A 19,764-nucleotide genomic window follows, 5' to 3' on the forward strand; every position below is an offset into this window, starting at 1 on the left:
CTATTTATTGGCGTTCGTTGGCATACAAAGTATTCTATATATAGCTCTTATTAGCGTAGTTAGTAGAGCTAGCAACAATGAATTGCAAATTAAGTGGTCAGAAGCAAGTTAGCTGGTAAATTCACAAAAATCCTGAATTTTTTCATATTTCGACCACCACATATCAATTGTTATTAGTATTATTTTAAATAGCCAGCTTTAGTTAAAGTTTATCGTAAGCTTGTTAGATTCTAAATGCAGTTGGAGCTAGACTGTAGGTCTACGTAAGCAACACTTTTACTCTAGCTAGCTGTACATGTATCATAGCCAGAAGATCACCGGATCACTACAAACAAAAGGAGTGGAAGAACACAGGACATATTGTACAATAAAATGTTTTATTGAATGCAGTTGGTTGCCTTGTTTATTCTGTTCTATTTACCAAACTCCTTTCTTGTCTTAAGTTGAGCAGTTGCTGGTGATAATGTTTAGATTCAACTTGCATCAAGTACTACAAATATAAGTGTTGTTAATGTGGTAGGCTAAATTGTAAGTGGGCTGATGAATAAAAAAAGTTTAACAAGACCCATTTACTTCAACCGTCTAAGGTTAAACGTTAAGTGGAACAATATAGTCCTCATTAGGCTACTGTTTGGTATGTACAGTATGGTACAGTACCGTTTGTACAGTATGGTAGCTAGCATAGCCATTTCTAGCTCTGCTTCACAATATTGCGTTATGTATAAGTTCATGTAATACATACATGTTAATAAAGTATCAGACATACATGATACAACACACCAGTAACCAATTGACATTATGTGTTAATATACCGAAAATGTCCGTGAATCGAGATGGTGCTGCTGTCTGTCCCGCCGAAAACCATTCAAACAGGTTGACAGCAGTGGGGGTTTTGTTTAACTACAGGGAGCTACCGGAACCACGTGTGTTTCACTGGCAGTGAGTGTTCACAATGTTGTATTTCACTCCATTCTACACCAAACACGTCAGGGAGGACTGCCTTTTGTAGATACGAGTCTGCTGAAGATAGCCAGAATATCGGATTTCTTTAACCGAGCCTGTTTCATTCATCATTTGCCTGAGAAAGCGACTTCCGTTGGCCAGCTTCATTGAAAACCATTCAAACCGGTTGACAGCAGTGGGGTTTTTTGGAACTACAGCGAGCTACATGAACCACGTGATCACGTGTCGGCGAGATCAAAGCGTGTCGCAACTCTCTTTTTCTATGGCTCTGGTCCTACTTTAAGGTTTTTCTCAATGACTCAGCTATCTCTCGTCTTACTTTGTTGTAAGTAAGTAAGACTTTATTTATATAGCACATTTCATACAAGAATTGTAGCTCAAGGCGCTTTACATAAAATCAATAAAAACAATAATACAAGTGATAAAAGTAATAATTAAAATAGCAAATCTATAAAAACAATAATATAACTAATAAAAGTAGTAAAACCCTTCTGAGATAAAATTACTTAAATGCTTCGGTAAAAAGGTAGGTTTTAAGCTGTCTTTTAAAAATGTCTAGCGTGTTTGCTTCCCTAATATTTATGGGTAATTTGTTCCACAGTTTTGGGGCGTAATTGACAAAGGCCGAATCACCAATCTTCTTATGACTGCTTCTGGTGACCTCTAATAGGCCTGCATTTGATGATCGCAGTGTTCTAGCTGGTGTGTAGTTTATAAAGGAGTTAGCAATGTAGCTAGGTCCTTGTCCGTGTAGAGCTTTGTATGTGAGGAAAAGGACCTTAAAGTCAATTCTGAAGGTAACGGGGAGCCAGTGTAAAGTAGCTAGGACAGGACTAATGTGTTCTCTCCTTTTAGTTTAGGTTAATAATCTAGCTGCAGAATTTTGAATGAGCTGTAGTCTTTCAGTGGTTTTCTTGGGAAGACCAGTGAAAAGTGCAGAAAATCCCTGTTGTACACAACAGGGATTTGTTTCTCAGAGAATAGCTTCCTATTCTTGCTAGGGGTACCGGTGGAGCTAGCCACTGACTGTAGCCATAGCTGAATCCGAGGGGGAGGCAGACGTCTCCACACAAATACCATGTAGCCTCTTCAGGTGACTACCTAAATTAGCCGTGCTCCCTGCGTACTTTATAGCAGCACGACATATCTTGCCAATTGCATGGGTCTTGTCAAATTGCCCATCTTTCTTGTAAAATCCGAAGTGTTGCCAAACCTTGGATTTATTGCAATTCGTAGGAACGTGTAATTCGCCATGATAACACTCGCCCGAACACGCCTCCAACTCGCGCAAAACTTGGCCGAGAGACTTGACGAGAATCGGCCACTGACAGCAGTGGAGATGAGCGCGAGAGGAGGAATCTATCTAAATATAAAATTATTGGTCACAAATCATTGGTCACATTTCTAAATACTAAATAGCAGGGTTTTTCCTGGGTCAAAATGGGTCTTCGGTGCTCCAAAAAAAAAGGTATATATATATATTCTTTTTTTTCTTCTTTCTAATCAATGTATTTATAGGTAGGCCACTCTGAAGCATGTACACTGCCTGCTTCATTTGATCTTGATAGGCTAAGTATTCTGTAGCAAATAATAACAATAAACCCACTTTTTATTAATTAAAACTACTTCAGCATAATAATGCACCTAAAATATAAACCTGGGCAAGGGCATCAATCGCTATCGAATCAACAGACAATTTAGCTAGCAGGGGAAGAATACAAACAACAAAAATCACCAGTTAACTTGATTTACATTTGCAAGAACTATAGACTTATACAATAACAGGCTTAAATGAACTGACAACATAAGTTACAGTGCGTGTCCACTGCAGCGACGCAAATCGCTTGCCATCGCTCGCCTTCCCACAGTTCACCACGGTCGGGGGCGTTTCAAACAGATTAATGTAGAATGTAGTTCTCTAAAGTCACTGTTGTAGTTGTCATGGCCAAGTGTGCCATTGGGTTTACGTACTCGCAACATCGATCAAAATACAACTTGTACACAAAATACAAAACTGTTTAATATACATACACGTTGACGTGTAAAAAACGTTTTATTATATTACTCAAAGTCTCTGCTAATCTGTCGATACGATAGGGAGTTCCAGCCGGGCTAGCTAGCTAGTTACCACAGAACGAAGTTACGTAATGTGACTAGACTGAATTTTAAAGTACAAGCACCAACAACTTCGGCAACCTTGCGCCATGCATAGTTTTTATTAACATCTCTGTACGAATACAGCTATGTATCGTACAACACTGGGTAAGCAGCCACACAAACGATTCGTTTCTCCTCCACCTTGAAACCTAGAAAGCTAGAAATGTTCACCATGGTTGCTACGTTACGAGAAACAAGAAAACACTCCGATTGGCCATCGCTAGCGAAAATCGCTCCTCATTTGCATAAAGTAGAGAAAATCTCAACTTGGTCGCGTCGCATCGCTACCCACAATACACCACGCAAGCGATTCGCCTGGCTCCATTGAAAATGAATGGAAAACGTGTTGTCGCGTCGCTGCAGTGGACACTATATATTATCATTCCAGGTTAAGAATACCAATGGAGGCTGCGTTGGAAATCGTAAATCAAACTTTTGTCAGCATTTTGAGTGTAAATTTCATTTGCATTTTTACAGGTGTATTCGTGCACGTCGGGCTGCCCTCGCAGCGGAACGACAGTTTACTGGTCGCTCTGTCCATTCGAACACCTCACAGTTGCGTATTGATCAGACAAGAAGACACGCTTATCAACTCAATTACTATTTATCAAAACAGAACGAGGGTTCGGCTGTAGCCTACTTGAAACATACTATTGAGAACATATTCGCTGACATGCATTGCACGCGTGATGAACACAGCTTTGTTTTTTGTTTTTCATCGCAGACTTTTTTTTGCCTTTGGCGCTCGGGATTTGTCATTGGCATGTGGAAAACGGCTTTGGCGCGCGCCAACATTTTCTCTATGCAGGAAAAACCCTGCTAAAGTGTTCGCCTACACACGATTCTATATAAATACATCGGCAAAATTTTTAGAAACGATGCATCGCGATTCATCCCACATTGTATCCGGTGCACACTTTTTTGATCCGGGCCATCGCATCGTGAGCTTTTATGCCGATGCATCGATGCGAATCAGTGAATCTTCCCATCCCTATAGTATATGTATTTATTTTTGAAAGCAATTTAGAATATTTAGGTAATAGGTTCAGGTTTTATGGAACAGCCTTGTTTTTTTTATTCAACAACACATAATTCACAATCAAAAACTGCTGACATAAGGTCAGATTCCCCCAACGTACTTCAATTTCATTGCTAATGCAATGCATGGAATTAAATCTTAATGAAATGCCATGACTAAGACGTCACCTGAAGCCCTGATAGTCCAGCTGCTGCTTCCTCAGCCTGCACTATATCTGCACTGGATTTCTGCGTTTCATGAATGCATTTTAAAATAATGCCTTAAGTAACTAAATGACCTAATGAGCAGTACATGCAATGCATTTGTTTGTTCAGAATTTTTTTTTTTTTATATATATATGTAGGTAATTGGTTCAGGTTTTATGGAGCTGTACTAGGCCTATATCATCTGTACTGGACTTCTGAGCAATAAAGTAATGTATTAATGAATTATATGGTGCACACATTTGGGCATCCCAATTTATAACACCTTTTTACTACCTACAAGTATAAGTGTGAATGATAAAATTCATGGTTAACATTGTCTAAACATCCCCTAAAAACAGCAATTTAATTAAATCTTTACCAAAATGGACAATTTAACTTCTCACCTGAACCCCTGATGCTGATTCATCACCAACCTGCTCTACATCTGTAGCTTCAGGGTGCTGTTTTTCCTGCACATTAATTCATCAATTTAATACAGACACTAACCATGCTTAGTTGACTGTTGACATTGGTCGAGATTACAGGGATAGCCATATCATCCAAGGGATCATATAGGCCTACTTATTACCAGTTAATATCACTTTTGAGTTGCTAGCCTGCTGCTACTAGACTAAACGGCCCCATTATGTGGGTAGTTTAGCTTTATTCTTCTGGCTTCAACAAGACCAGCTGCTGCTAACACACTGGTCGAAAGATTGCAGATGCTAGGGATAAATTTAATACAAGCAAAAGTTACATGCTCTACTACACTTACGCTGCGTTCACACTGCAGCGTTTTTTAACGCTCTGCATCGCTTGCCTTCCCACAGTACACCACGCACGGGGGCGTGTTAGACAAGTTAATACAGAGTTGTAGTTCTCTAAGGTCACTGTTGTAGTCATGGCCAAGCGTGCAGATTTGGGTTCACGTACTCACAATATCGATCAAAATACCACTTTTACACAACATTTATGTAAGTGCAAGATTTTACTAGTGCAAGATTACAGTAGAATACATGTTACGCCACCGGTCACTCAACCAGTCGTTTGTAGGCTGGGCTAGCGAGCTAGCAGTGGCACAGAACAGTCACGTAATGTGACGACTACATTTAAAAGTAGGCTATAAAAACACACTAGGAACAATGACGACATCGGCAACCATGCACCATGCATTATTAGTTTAATGTATTCTTTAAATTCAGGCTCGTCACATTAGTAACTTTGTTCTGAACAGAACTGGGTGTGCAGACACATACGAAAAGTTTCTCCTCCATCTTGAAATTGTCAAACCTAGAAATGTTTACCATGACGAACAGTTGCTACGTTACAAGAAACAAGAAACCAATCCGATTGGCCAACGCTAGCGTTTTCACGCTCCTCATTTACATAAAGTTGAGAAAATCCAACTTGCAACGCTCCGCTCCGCTCGCCTTCCCACAATGCCCTACGCGAGCGTCAACGCCTGGTTTCATTGAAAATGAATTGGAAGCCGACGCCGCGCGCCGCCCGCTCCGCTGCAGTGTGAACGCACTGTAACAACTTTCAAAACATGTTTCCATTGTTGAATGGGTGGCGATGTAAGGCTAGCAGGTTTGCACTGTGTGGGTAGTTTTCCTACTAGCTAACAACGACCTTCTTGATAGCTACTTACTCTCTGGGTGGTGAAAAAACTTCTGATATCTCTCTTCTTTTTGGGTGACATTTTCCTATCTACAAAGCACAAAAGGGTCAAATATCAATGCTGAGACCAAACGAAATAGTAATATGAGGCTTTATTATTTCCCGGCATATTTAGTAGTTTACCGTGTCAGACTACTGCCAGCTCTCTTTCTACAAGTCACGATTCACAAAGTGTTTCTGACTCTGCCACTTCAGCCAATTAAATTACATAATCTTGTCTCGCAGGCTCGAGGGCGCATTGGTTAACTTGGAAATGTATTTTTCACTTTTCTGGGCGACAAACATAGTATAGATAATAATACGAACTAGAGAGGGTACAATTTCTGGTGAAATTGTAGGGTGTGCTTGCTTGCGTCGGTTGCACAGGGGGGTCAGTTTTTTTGACATTTTTACAACTGATATTTCTGTATATTTTATATAAAAATGCATACTTATTATTTATAAAGATTACATAGATTTAAAAGCATATTTTTTTTGCTGCTCATTTACAACTCAAAATACGAGTGAAGTGTAGAATGAAATAGATGTCTTCTCATTTCCCCTGCAAGAGGCAGCCTCATAGTAGCCTGGTCCTAACCAGACTCTCGTACATTGCATTTGTACAGAGTCTGGCCTCGCTCCATTGACAAGCGTTGACTTCCTTGTAGGCGGGTACCCTGTTGAAGTTTAAAACTATTGGATCTGCCAAGAGCCACTCTGATCTGCCAAAACCAATCGCTAGCGTTCGCCTTAGACAATTCCTTCACCACTACTGTAACAGAGCTAGCTGCCGTAGCTGGAAAATCAAACTTTTCCCAAACCCCGTGGGGAGGAGGGCCACAACATCATGGCCACCAACAAAACTTAGCAAAACTTGTTCTTGCTCCGGCTTTAGTTTATAGATATTCGGCAGCGTTGCCACAACGGACCGAATGGCTTCGCTCGCCTCTTTCTCCGCCGCCATTACGGAACTACAACACAAACTAGCGCACAACATCAATGTCCTCGTTCTCAGCCACTCCCTGTGTTCGCTGATTCGCCGGTTGAAAATCAACCTGAAAAATCTGACTTGCGTACCTCATGGCCAGACCTAGTACAGAAGCAAAATGAAAATTGAGCGGAAGTACGTTGGAAGGCAGAGCCAGGCTAGCCTCATAGTTGAATCAAAACGAATACATTTGGCAGACCGGTGTAAAAATGTACCTACTCTCTATGACTTAAACGTCCTTTTAAGTTTTTCCCTTCTCGTGATATTTTCAGGCATTTAGCCTACTCATATTGCATTCATTCATTAATAAAGAACCCCCTTTGAAGATTATTCTACGACGTTACCGGCAGTAGAAGATGGAATCGCGATTCAAACAGTACCATCTGCTAACTATGCCCCCAAAAACACTGGAATGACTTGAACTTGCTGGAAAAACGTAGCAACCGTTGGTCATTGGCAACAGACTGGCAACATTTCTAACCTAGAATCTAGGTTTCAGGTTCAAGACGGAGGAGAAACTAATCATGTGTGCCTGCACACCCAGTCCTGTTCAGACACTTAATTTAAGATGACATCAAAATAATAATTCATAGTGCAGGGATGCCAATGTTGTCGTTGTCCCTGGTGAGTTTTTTATACTTAAATAATAAGATCATGCTACATCTAACCAGCGGATCATTTATTGCAAGTGTGTCAAAGTGGTATTTTTACAGACTGTATTAACACCGTAGGCTTGAATAATAACCAAAGGCGTGAAGCTAGAGAGAGGATGCAATGGAAAATTTCCTACATAAGCTAGATCTACTGCTTCAAATTGAAAACGGAGACCATCTTTTGATTTAAGACAAGTTCCTTAACATCTGTTGTCAATATCGCCAATAAAAAGTAAATACTCTTCAGTTACGAAGCATTTGTTTGTAGCTAGGTAATGAATGATAGTTATTAGACCGTATGTGACCTGGTTTCGCCGTTCTATTAGCAGCCATGATGACAGTAGCGTCACTAGAATGGCCATAACCATAGATATATATAAACACTAGATGTCTTACGGCGGAGTCTAGAACGTCCGCACATGGCGGCCATCTTGCTACAGTCAACTCGCTCACCCATAACATTGTGTTGAATCTACATGTACTTTTTAAATGACCATAACTTGCTCAATTTTCAACCGATTTTGAAACGGTTTGGTTTTTTATCAACGTCAGAGATGTCGTTATGCCACTGCATACTTCTATTCTATAAAAAAAACATAATTGTTCATAAGTATGCAGTGACATACAGACATCTCTGACGTTGATAACAAACCAAACCGTTTCAAAATCGGTTGAAAATTGAGCAAGTTATGGTCATTTAAAAAGTACATGTAGCATCAACACAATGTTATGGGTGAGCGAGTTGACTGTAGCAAGATGGCCGCGATGTGCGGACGTTCGACTCTGTTGTCCGGCAACGCGGACGAGACATCTAGTGTTTATATACATCTATGGCCATAACTAACAAAAGATCAAATATCGAATCTGTCCGCTGTTCTACATTGCCCACATAATTACGTATATTTCATTCCAAGACTCTGCCGAAACCATAGATATCCTTTGTGTCTGTGCGGTCAGAAATACAACTCCTTTGGCAGTTTCAAAAACGTTCATGGTGCGTGTCTGTTTGGTTGCCACGGTGATGGCGCAGCTGTGATAGATAACGAGCTAGGCAGAGAGAAAAACGAACATTTACCTAGCATCCACACCTCAAACAAGTTGACTTAGACGCAAAACTACACGTCCAATCAATAAAATGAGGACATTTTCCGAGACCAAAGACTGCCGAAACTAGAGATGTCCTTTATATGTCTGTGCGGTCAGAAATATGTCTCTACCGGCAGTTTCGAAATCGTCTTCCTTCTTGCTTTCTCTGACGGATTTTACTCACCTCTCCATTGAAGTTAGTGAGAGAATTTGAAAGGCTGCTCTCGCTTCAAGGCTCATAGCTGAAAATCTGTAAATGTGAGCTCTTTAGTAGTTACATTGGCTGAAAGAGGACAATTTTCCTACATTTTAAGGTATAACTTGTTTCTGTAAGTTAAACTATATGAAAGTTAGAGGAATTTGTTTGACAAATTAGTTGAATGTCAGAAAAAGAGCAGGCAGCAGTGTGCCACTCTGCTTGCTGCTCATTCATAAAAATCAAGAGCAAACATTTTAATGTATTTCAAACTTTCATAATTCAAAATTGGCTGAATATTTGAAAAAGCTGAATCATTTGGGAATAGCTGAATGTCTTGTGAACATTTTAAAGGTTGAATGGTGTCTCTAGCTGAAAGTATGCTGAAGTAGTTACGTTTGAAAGAGGAGGAAGCTTTTTAATGATTTGAAAGGATTTACCATTACTTTTAATGGGAGAATAATTTGCACAAAAACCTTAATACATGAAAAAGTATGAAAGTGAGAAATTAGAAAAGTCATAGCACACATCTCCTGAAGGAGCTGAACGTTTTGATTCCAAAATTGTAGGAATCGGTGAAAGTATGCAGGACTAGTTAAAGGACAAAAAACGGCGGAAGAACTAAGAAGTTGATATAACTAGAAAGGCATTTCCTGCAGAAAATGCGTTGGAATGCTGAAAGATGAAATTATTTTTTTTAAATTGCAGAAAATACAGAAATGAGAAAATACCCGCAAGCTGAAATGAATTTCAAAAATGTGTGAGTCACACAAAAGAGGCATTGTGGAAAATGACCTGCATCATCTAACAATGCTAAGAGCTGAAATACAATGCGGGAGAAGCTGAAAGCTGAACTGTTAAACAGAAGAAGAAGTAGGCCTAGGCTAGCTACTCATAAAAAGAATATTATAGTCTTAACAGCTGAAATTATAGTTGGGATAGTAATAGCAGTAGCAGATGTAGCCTAACATTGAGTGCGTTTACTCGGCTTTCTTAGTAGGATTCAATGTATTGATTGAATGAAACATACAGCAGTAGGGCCGATACAGGAAGACACGGCGACACTTTGTTGCAGAAGGATGATGGTGCCAGTTTTGTCCGTGGAGCATACAACGATTAATAAAATAATCATGTAGACGCGTTTATTGAGTAATCACATAACTAACTAGAGAGGGTACAATTTCTGGGGAAATTGTAGGGTGTGCTTGCTTGCGTCGGTTGCACAGGGGTCCGTTTTATAATGACATTTTTACAACTGATATTTCTGTATATTTTATATAAAAATGCATAGGGCCTACTTATTATTTATAAAGATTACATAGATTTAAAAGCATCTTTTTTTTGCTGCTCATTTACAACTCAAAATACGAGTGAAGTGTAGAATGAAATATGATGTCTTCTCATTTCCCCTGCAAGAGGCAGCCTAGCTGAATCAAAACGAATACATTTGGCAGACCGGTGTAAAAATTGACCTAATCTCTATGACTTAAACGTCCTTTTAAGTTTTTCCTTCTCGTGATATTTTCAGGCATTTAGCCTACTCATATTGCATTCATTCATTAATAAAGAACCCCCTTTGAAGATTATTCTACGACGTTACCGGCAGTAGAAGATGGAATCGCGATTCAAACAGTACCATCTGCTAACTATGCCCCCAAAAACGTAAATAAGCTTGACATTTATTTAGTGGAAAATCGCTCATTCATTAAAAGCTCACTGGTAGCGATCATTGTCAGTAACAACGCAAAATGCGATATAGCCCTGTGTGGAGAAGCTGCCCCAGTAAATTGTACTACTACAGTATGTCTACTAGACTACTGCTGTGTTCGTCTTGGTAGCGATTGCGTTGGTTGAATTCGATTTAACCTTCCGTTGTACGGTTTAGGCTGAAATTAATTATGATCATGAACAGATTGACAAAGTTTAGGCTGTGGCAATGAAGTTCAGGTTAGTAGTCAGATAGTTTCACCTATTGAAAGACTTTTGATTTAAGTAAGGGGAGTGCCGAACATGTTCTGTCGCCGTTTGACTTCCTAAACAGCTGTGTAAGTTAGATGTTTTTGTCGTGTGTCTCGCGTAGGCTACAGCGTTGCAATGAGCAACACTGGTTTGAAACCACAGGTAATGATAATTTCACCAACAAATCGTTTACTTGTAATGTAATGTCATAATAAATCCTACAAAGAAAATGTATTTGTGAGGAATGTTTATTTTAACGATTGAAAACAGATGCATCATAGACCACTGTGGTATGTGTTGCCCGGGCAACAGAGGCTAATGTCATGCTAATGCTTCAGTGTAATAGTAGACTACCGTTTCCGAAAGTAGATGTGGGCCTACTTCCTTAATAATATCAGCTAATATTGTACATTACATTTCATAATTGTGTTTCACATCACAAAGTAAAATGAGTAAATAGTTATCACCCTGGCCTCTTTGCTTGTGGCGTTTCTGCAGCTGCCTTGCAGTAAAGCTATAGTTAGCCTAGCTATCCCCTAAGTTAACAGATGCGAAACGAATGTTCTGCTACAGGTAGTCACGCGTGTTTTCGTGACGTAGTGACGTTAGTAACGTCAGTGACTGTGGCTAGCAAATTAGCCACCGTTAGCTTCACTTTTCACCGCAAAAACGCAATTTCTACTTAAACCATGCAACGGAACGTAAATAAAAATACAACCAACGCAATCGCTAACAAGACGAACCTTTTGACACCGCCGTTGTGTATATAGTCCAAATATTGACTGATCCTTAGGGGGGCGAAAATAAACAATAAATAATATATATGTGAGAGAACAAAGGTTGTGCCCTTGCCGAAGGCAAAGCACACCCAATTACACATGTAAACGGAGTAATCGTATTATTGGCATAAACCGACAATTGCTAGTTATCGGGTTTCTCATGGTCAAGTAAACGCACTCAGTAGCGTAAATAAAATTTAAAAATGACTAAATGTAAATAATAGAATAAAACAGTTCCATTAGCAATAGTAGTAAAAGAGATATTAGCAGCACTTTGCAGAGTCACCTCTTGTAAATTGTATTAGTTTGAAATCAGCGGTCAGGGGAGGCAAGGGAGGCAGTGCCTCCCCTGTGTCATCATGAAATGTAAAAAACGAAAGATATAAAATAATATTTGTCCACTGATCTGTGATAGAAATATAATTATTGGATGATTCCAATGATTCTGTTCAAATACGGGGTAAGCGTGACTTGCGTTTGCGACGTTGATGGAACACCCCCCAGGAGCAGCTAACAGTTACATCCCCCTAATACTTTTATTGTTGGTGCAATCAATGGCAGCTAAGCTGACATTCTGATTCACACTATCAATTTGGTTTTGAAATGAGGTCAAAGGAATTAGATATTTGACTGTATAACAACCCTTTACGGACACAATGAAGCTTGAGTCACCATTGGCTAGTACATTTTTTATTTTATTTGCCAGACTTTGTACATGAAATGCATGAACAATGCAACTGAAAAAAGGGACATTATCTGTCTGAATTATTCTTTCTGTTGCATATAGGGCTGCAACAACAAATCGAAGTGTCAGGTACTTTATGTTTGTTTGGTGACACACCTAAATAGCCCCCACCCCCCTTTATATATCAAAACTACCTTTAGCCTGACTATGGAAAATATGCAAATCACCATAAAATCCTATTTAATTACCTAAAATTGGAAATAAATATATTTTTTCAGTTTTATTGGCTTTGTATTGGCTTTCCAACTGTCCCCATACACTTCCCTCCCCTCTTTGTTTATCATCTCAAATATATCCTTTTCAATTGATTACATTACACATTTACATTTAGTCGTTTAGCAGACGCTCTTATCCAGAGCGACTTACAGTAAGTACAGGGACATTCCCCCGAGGCAAGTAGGGTGAACTGCCTTGCCCAAGGACGCAACGTCATTTGGCGTGGCCGGGAATCGACCCAGCAACCTTCTGATTACTAGCCCGATTTCCTAACCGCTCAGCCACCTGACATTAGGGCTGGGCGATATAGGTAAAAAATTATCGATATAGATATTTATATTTTCATTCTATAACGATAATTAAGACGATAGACCACAGATCCGTAGTAGTAGCAAAATAAGTCTCTTCCTTAGGTAGCGCGGTGTGAGAGAAATGTTTGCAGCCAGGGAACACGTACCTGGGGTCAAGTAACTTAAGCTTTTTAAAACCTTGCTTTTTATCAATACAGTGTTTCCGCTAGGATTTTTTTTAGCAGTGGGGGCAGGCCTGTCCGAACAACCCCCAAATTAAGCAGACAACGGAATTGCTTAATTTGATCTTGACATATAGGCTAAGCATTCTGTAACAAATAATAACAATAAACCCACTATTAATTACATTAACTTAATGCAGTATAACTACTTAAGCATAATAAGGCACCTAAAATACAAACGTGAGCAAGGGCGTTCAGCAATCGCTATCGAATCAACAGCCAAGTGCAATTTAGCTAGCAGGTGAAGAATACAAACAACGAAAGTCACCAGTTAACTTAATTTACATTTGCAATAACTAAAGACTAATACAATAACAGGCTTAAATGAACTGACAACATAAGTTATACGACTTAAAGTTCTCAAGGACGCCCACACGCAATCTCAACTGGCTAATTATCCTCCGGACAGCGTCAGTCTCTTTTTTCTTTCTCTCCCTTTAACGCTGAGTGGCGCACGTGCCCGCTCGCGGTGTGAAGCGTGTGTCCGTGCTATTCTCCGACATGCACTCTGCTGATAGACAGCGTTTTGTATGGCCGTATTTCTGATATGGTGGCGGCAGAAATTTTGACGTGGCGGGCCAAATCAACATAGCGGAAACACTGCAATACCTTGGAGCAAACTCACACTTTATGCATGTTCCAACGAGTGATTTTGCTTCAGGTGGTAAAAAAGGTTTCTTATATACTAGTATTATAATTAGACCAATACGCTGGTCGAGAGACGTTCTAAGAAGTCCGCAAAACGATTTATGGACCAGAACGGCGTATCTATGCGTCTTTGTTAACGTGTGCTGACGTTGTGTTAGGCTGAACAATTAATAGCATTTGCATATCGCGATTAGGGCTGCAACTAATGATTATTTTGGTAATCGACTAATCTATCGACTATTTTTTCGATTAATCGACTAATCTAATGATTATTCCCCCCCCCTCAAAAAAAAATAATGACTCAAAATGTTGAAATTTGAATTCAAATGTATTTGAGTAACAAGTTGTGTAAACATGTAAACATCATTATAAATAAACAAAATAGTAATACAAATTAAAGTGCAAATATGCTTTTAAAAGTAAAGTGCAAATAAAGTTTTAAAAGTAACTCAAAATAACAATCAAGCCTCTGCAAGTGCAAAATAACATTCAAAGTCCAAAAGTTAAAAAAGTCCATCCTTCCCGACAATTAAAGTGCAAGTAAGGGTTTAAAAGTAAATCAAAATGACTTCAGGGGAACGCACAATTCATACACGTTTCAAATTGCAATGTAAAAACGTGAGCATATTGACATGCTCTGGAGTAAGACTGGCTCTCTTCTTGGAGGCGATGTTCTCAGCTGCTGAGAAGAGCCGCTCAGAGGGAGTAGAAGTAGCTGGAATGCACAAGAATGATTTGGCTAGTGATGCAAATGATTATTTTTCCACAATATGTAGTTTGACGAATGCTAAGTGGAGGAGGTTAACTATTCAGAACGAACGAAAAGACAGGCTACTCTGATAATTCACTGATTAACTACATTGCACGTAACATAACTGAAGTCGCGTTAGCAAGCATCCTCCATGAGACGTTCTGATAATTCACTGATTAACTACATTGCACGTAAAATAACTGAAATAGCGTTAGCAAGCATCCTCCATGAGACGTTCTATTTCCAACATTTAAGTGTAAACCTTACGATAAGTTAACAAGGCTAACGTTACTTAGGCAGTTAACTTAAACTTACCCATCAGCAGGAGAAGACGTGGTGGCTCCAGGACGCCTCCGTTTCAAATGTTCATGCTAGGGATGCTCCGATCTGATCGACGCCGATCCATATCGGCCGATATTCCCATTATTGGTTTTGATCGGCGTTCTCAAAACGGCCGATCAAACATGGCCGATCAGATGACATAAAATCTGCGAGAACTACTATCAGAGATGTTTCAATAAAACCTAAGATAGGCATTTCAAGCCGCCAGTGGTAAGAAATGATTCTTTAACCTTTAGATGCGTGAGTTCTAAATGTTTCCGACGCTTCCACCAGAGTTATTTTTCCAAAACGGAAGCTAGCTAGCTTTAGTTAGCTTCCTTTACCTAGCAACCTACCATAATACTCGTAGCAATGCTACTACTACTTGTTAGCCTCCTAATTGTAAATCTTGAAGCCATACTATAGCGTTTGTCATAGTTTTTGTCTATCGGAAAATAGTCGGTTGGAATTTTCAGAATCGCACATGTGCGACGTTACTCTGTGAGACCCGCATTCGAACGAAAACAGTCACGGACAGCCACTGCTTTTTGGAAGGCCAATAAAGACCGCTTTCCTGCTCTTGCACAAGCAGCACGAGTCTTCCTCTCCGCACCTTGTACAAGTGTAGATAGCGAACGACTTTTCAGCACAGCAGGACATATTTTAGATGAGAAGAGGAACAGGTTGACTCCTAAAAATGCTGATATGCTTATATTTATCAAGGTGAATCTGCCAGTGATGCTGCTTAATCAGAAGTAAGGTTTGAATACCCTAGTATGCCCCCTCTCCGAGTGAGTGAGTGCGTGCGTGCGTGAAGTGAGAGAGTGAATGAAGTATGCGAGAGTGAGTGAGACACTATACAGATATATATACATGTTTCGTTTTTTTGTTTAATTGCTGACTTCCTGTGCACCTTCAATCTTTATTCTGTATGTTATCTCCTCCTAAATGCAGACTAATCGACTTGAAACTGACTGACTTGAAACATAATGGATATTTGGCTATAGCCTGTTTATGTTGCAGTTAAGTTTGTATTATTATTTTTCCACAGGAAAGCTACTGTATAAGCTCCAAGTTCTCTTGAGAGCCTCTAGAGAGTGGAATGTTGCACATGTGATTCTATTGTTTAATATTTATTATTATTTACACATTTTATAGTAAGCGAGAAAGCTTCAACACTGGAATGTTGCACGTTCCCTGCAATAGAACGGATGGTTGTCAATTCAGGGGGTCAGATGGCTGAGCGGTTAGGGAGTCGACACCGTGATCGGTGATCGGTATTATCGGATCGGCAGATACTGATTTCAGTGATCGTGATCGGCACCAAAAAACCTGATGGGAGCATCTCTAGTTCATGCATTGCCGTGGTGCTGGAATGAAATGCTAATTCCATTTCAATTATTTTTGAAGCTCTCGGTCTAGCTTGTTTCGGCTCTCCCACACTCTGTTCCGCCATGATTCAAAAACGTTCTTCTTTGCCTTGGTGTATGTATGTGTATGCCTTGGTGCATATAGACAATGTAAGCGATACTGCCCCCTGCACTTCCGGTAGTGCATTGCAATGCTGAATGAAAATTACCGGCAGCTCTAAATCTTTTATAATATATATATATAATATATGACGCGTCAACGTTAATAATCCACATCGACAATTTTTCACAATCGACGTAGTCGATTTTGTCGACTATTCGTTGCAGCTCTAATCGCGATGTGACAAAACAGGATGTTGTAATTGCAATGGCTGCGATTTTACTTTGGTCACGTGACGCGAGAGTAACGCAGTTTGCAGACAAAGGATCAACTTTGCACGTTACACTTTACCTTGACCTGTACGATGGCCTCAGGCTCCACAGAACCTGACACTACAGACAATTTTGCCTTTAAAAAAGATGCTGTGCAGTGTCAAGTATTGTGCAAAACCTGCCTGGCTAATGTTGCTACCTCACGGGGCAACACCACCATCCTAATTCGACCCTAAAAAAACACCACAAAGCCATGTACGATGCATAGCTAAAATGCTGAAACCCAGTGTGCCAAATAACACCCGACAGGATCACTGATCGAAATGTTTCAAAACCTAACTCCATATTCATGTACGAAATTACTTGAGCAGTAACAGCGTTCATCTGGCTAATTAGCCAGAGTTTTGTAAAGAAATTAAAGCAGGTTGCAGTGCACCATAACAATTATTTGCACTCGCACAAATGCTCCCAAAATTATTATGAGGTCACAGATACAATTTTGGGAGCATATGTGGCTGAAATTTCAAGCCTTGGATGAGTAGCATATTATGCTAAGATCACCACAATTGGTCTGGTTTTAGCTGTCAGACATGTTGGGTTGCATAATGACTACGTTGATCACCAACATACTCTTCTTTCCTCCAGATGTGCAGCAGCTCTCTCTCCCGGAACCCCAACAGATTAAAGAGGAACAGGAGCTCTGGACCAGTCAGGAGGAAGAGCAGCTCCAAGGACTGCAGTCTGAAACTACACACTCCATGTTCACTTCTACCAGTGTGAAACACGACTGGGATCAGGAGGGCTTTTCTGAATGTTCACATCTTGACCAAACTGTTAAAGTAGAGAACAGAGAAGGAGACTCTCTACCCACCAACACAATTGTGGAGCAAACCAAAGCAGAGCCTGATGGACAAGACTATGCAGCACCAGAACCAGGCAGTGACTCTCTTCAGCCCCTCTCTGTTGTAGCTGCAGTCTGTCCTAGAGTTCCGAGTTTGGAGGAGGAGGAACATGAAGGAGACCTGCTTCTTCTGAACAGGACACAAGCCAGTGAGGCTCTGCCAAGGCAACATGACACAACTGAGGAGCAAATCAAAGCAGAGCCTGATGGACAAGAGTATGCAGCACCAGAACGAGGCAGTGACTCTCAGCCCCTCTCTGTTGTAGTTCCAGACTGTCCTATAGCTCAGAGTTTGGAGGTGGAACATGGAGGAGTGCTGCTTCTTCTGAACAGGACACAAGCCAGTGAGGCTCTGCCAAGGGAACATATGCCACAGAGACGTCACGCAGGAAAAACAAAACAACAGTGTCAAGAATGTAACAAAACTTTTAGTGGAAAAGGTGCTTTGGTTTTTCATATGAGGAAACACACAGAAGATAAATCCTATCACTGTAAACAATGTAACAAACCGTTTGCTAAGAAGGGTAATCTGGTTAAACACATGAAGACACACTCAGGAGAGAGACCTTTTCAATGTCAGGAATGTAGCAAACTATTTGTTCGAAGGGATACTCTACGTGAACACATGAGGACACACACAAGCGAGAAACCATACAAGTGTCAACATTGTAACAAATCATTTTGTCTTCCATATGGTTTGGTTATACACATGAGGGGGCACACAGGAAAGAAACCTTTTCAGTGTCAACAATGTAACAAACGGTTTTCTCGGAAGGGTAATCTGGCTATTCATATGAGGACACACAGGAGAGAAACCTTATCAATGTCAACAATGTAACAAACAGGTTTCAATGAATAGTAGTTTGTGCACATGAGGACACACACAGGAGAGAAACCTTTTCAGTGTCAACAATGTAACAAAACTTATAGTGAAAAAAGTGCTTTGTTTTTTCATATGCGGTTACACACAGGAGAAAAGCCTTATCAGTGTCAACAATGTAACAAACGGTTTTCTCGGAAGGGTAATCTGGCTATTCATATGAGGACACACACAGGCGAGAAACCTTATCAATGTCAACAATGTAACAAACAGTTTTCAATGAAGTGTAATCTGGTTGTGCACATGAGGATACACACAGGAGAGAAACCTTATCAATGTCAACAATGTAACACAGTTTTCAATGAAGTGTAATCTGGTTGTGCACATGAGGATACACACAGGAGAGAAACCTTATCATTGTCAGAAATGTAGCAAACACTTTATTAAAAGTAGTTCTCTGTATTCACACATGAGGACACACGTTTTTCAGACAGAGCTTCCTCCTTTTATCTTACCATTAAGAGTTCTCTTAAATAGCAGTAAAAGTTCTTCAGTAAGAATTTCCTCCTAAAACATTCACAAGGCTGCTGAGACTGGTGGGAATGGGGAGAAATGTTGAGCTAAAACAAAGGAACTTGTTGCAATGGATGATGTCAAGAAGCTTACTAACAATGCCCACAGTGATTGGCTAATAGGGGGATGGATCTCTAAAGTATGTCATTATAGAAATATTGTATGAGATATTAAACAAAGGAACTTGTTGCTATGGATGATGTCAAGAAGCTTACTAACAATGCCAACAGTGACTAATAGGGGGATGGATCTCTGTAAATGATTTCATTATAGGAATATTGTATGAGGTATTAAACAAAGGAACTTGTTGGTTTGGATGATGTTGGAAGAATCAGAGGGGGGTCAGATGACTGAGCAGTTAAGGAAACAGGCTATTAATCAGAAGGTTGCCGGTTCGATTCCTGGCCGTGCCATATGATGTGTCCTTGGGCAAGGCACTTCACCCTACTTGCCTCGGGGAGAATGTCCCTGTACTTACTGTAAGTCGCTCTGGATAAGAGCGTCTGCTAAATGACTCAATGTAAATGTAAGAAGCTTACTAACTATGCCCACAGTGATTGGCTAATAGGGGGATGGATCTCTTAATTATTTCATCATAGGAAATATTGTATGAGGTATTATGTTGCAATATGTAAAGATTTAGATATCACTTTTTTTCTATATTCAAATAAAGATGTTCAAAAAAGTAGTCGTATGAATTGTTGATGTGGGGTCTGCAGAGGGAAGCTGATGGTTCTGATGGCTGAGGTGACCTAGTTGTTCTAGGTCCAGTTAGCTGGATTTTATTAAAGACGGTTTGTCATGATCTTGTATTGTTAGGTTCTTCTACGTTCATCCTGGACTTGCTGTCA

The 19,764-nt window shown here is 40.0% G+C and overlaps 1 protein-coding gene across 2 annotated transcripts in view; it reads left to right on the top strand.

Annotated features, from left to right (window-relative positions):
- LOC134039520 (zinc finger protein 300-like) overlaps positions 1-19,575 on the top strand; it is a 64,278-nt gene extending 44,703 nt beyond the window's left edge. The window contains exon 3 of one of the 2 annotated variants that reach the window (XM_062485463.1): positions 17,276-19,575. In XM_062485463.1, coding sequence (XP_062341447.1) covers positions 17,276-18,358 — 1,083 coding nt within the window. In that variant the 3' untranslated portion in view covers positions 18,359-19,575. Of the gene's footprint in view, positions 1-17,264 lie in introns of both variants that reach the window. The other variant, XM_062485545.1, reaches the window with a different exon arrangement.
- Positions 19,576-19,764: the final 189 nt, after the last annotated feature.

Source organism: Osmerus eperlanus, chromosome 1, assembly GCF_963692335.1.
Source record: "Osmerus eperlanus chromosome 1, fOsmEpe2.1, whole genome shotgun sequence".
Lineage (NCBI taxonomy): Eukaryota > Metazoa > Chordata > Actinopteri > Osmeriformes > Osmeridae > Osmerus > Osmerus eperlanus.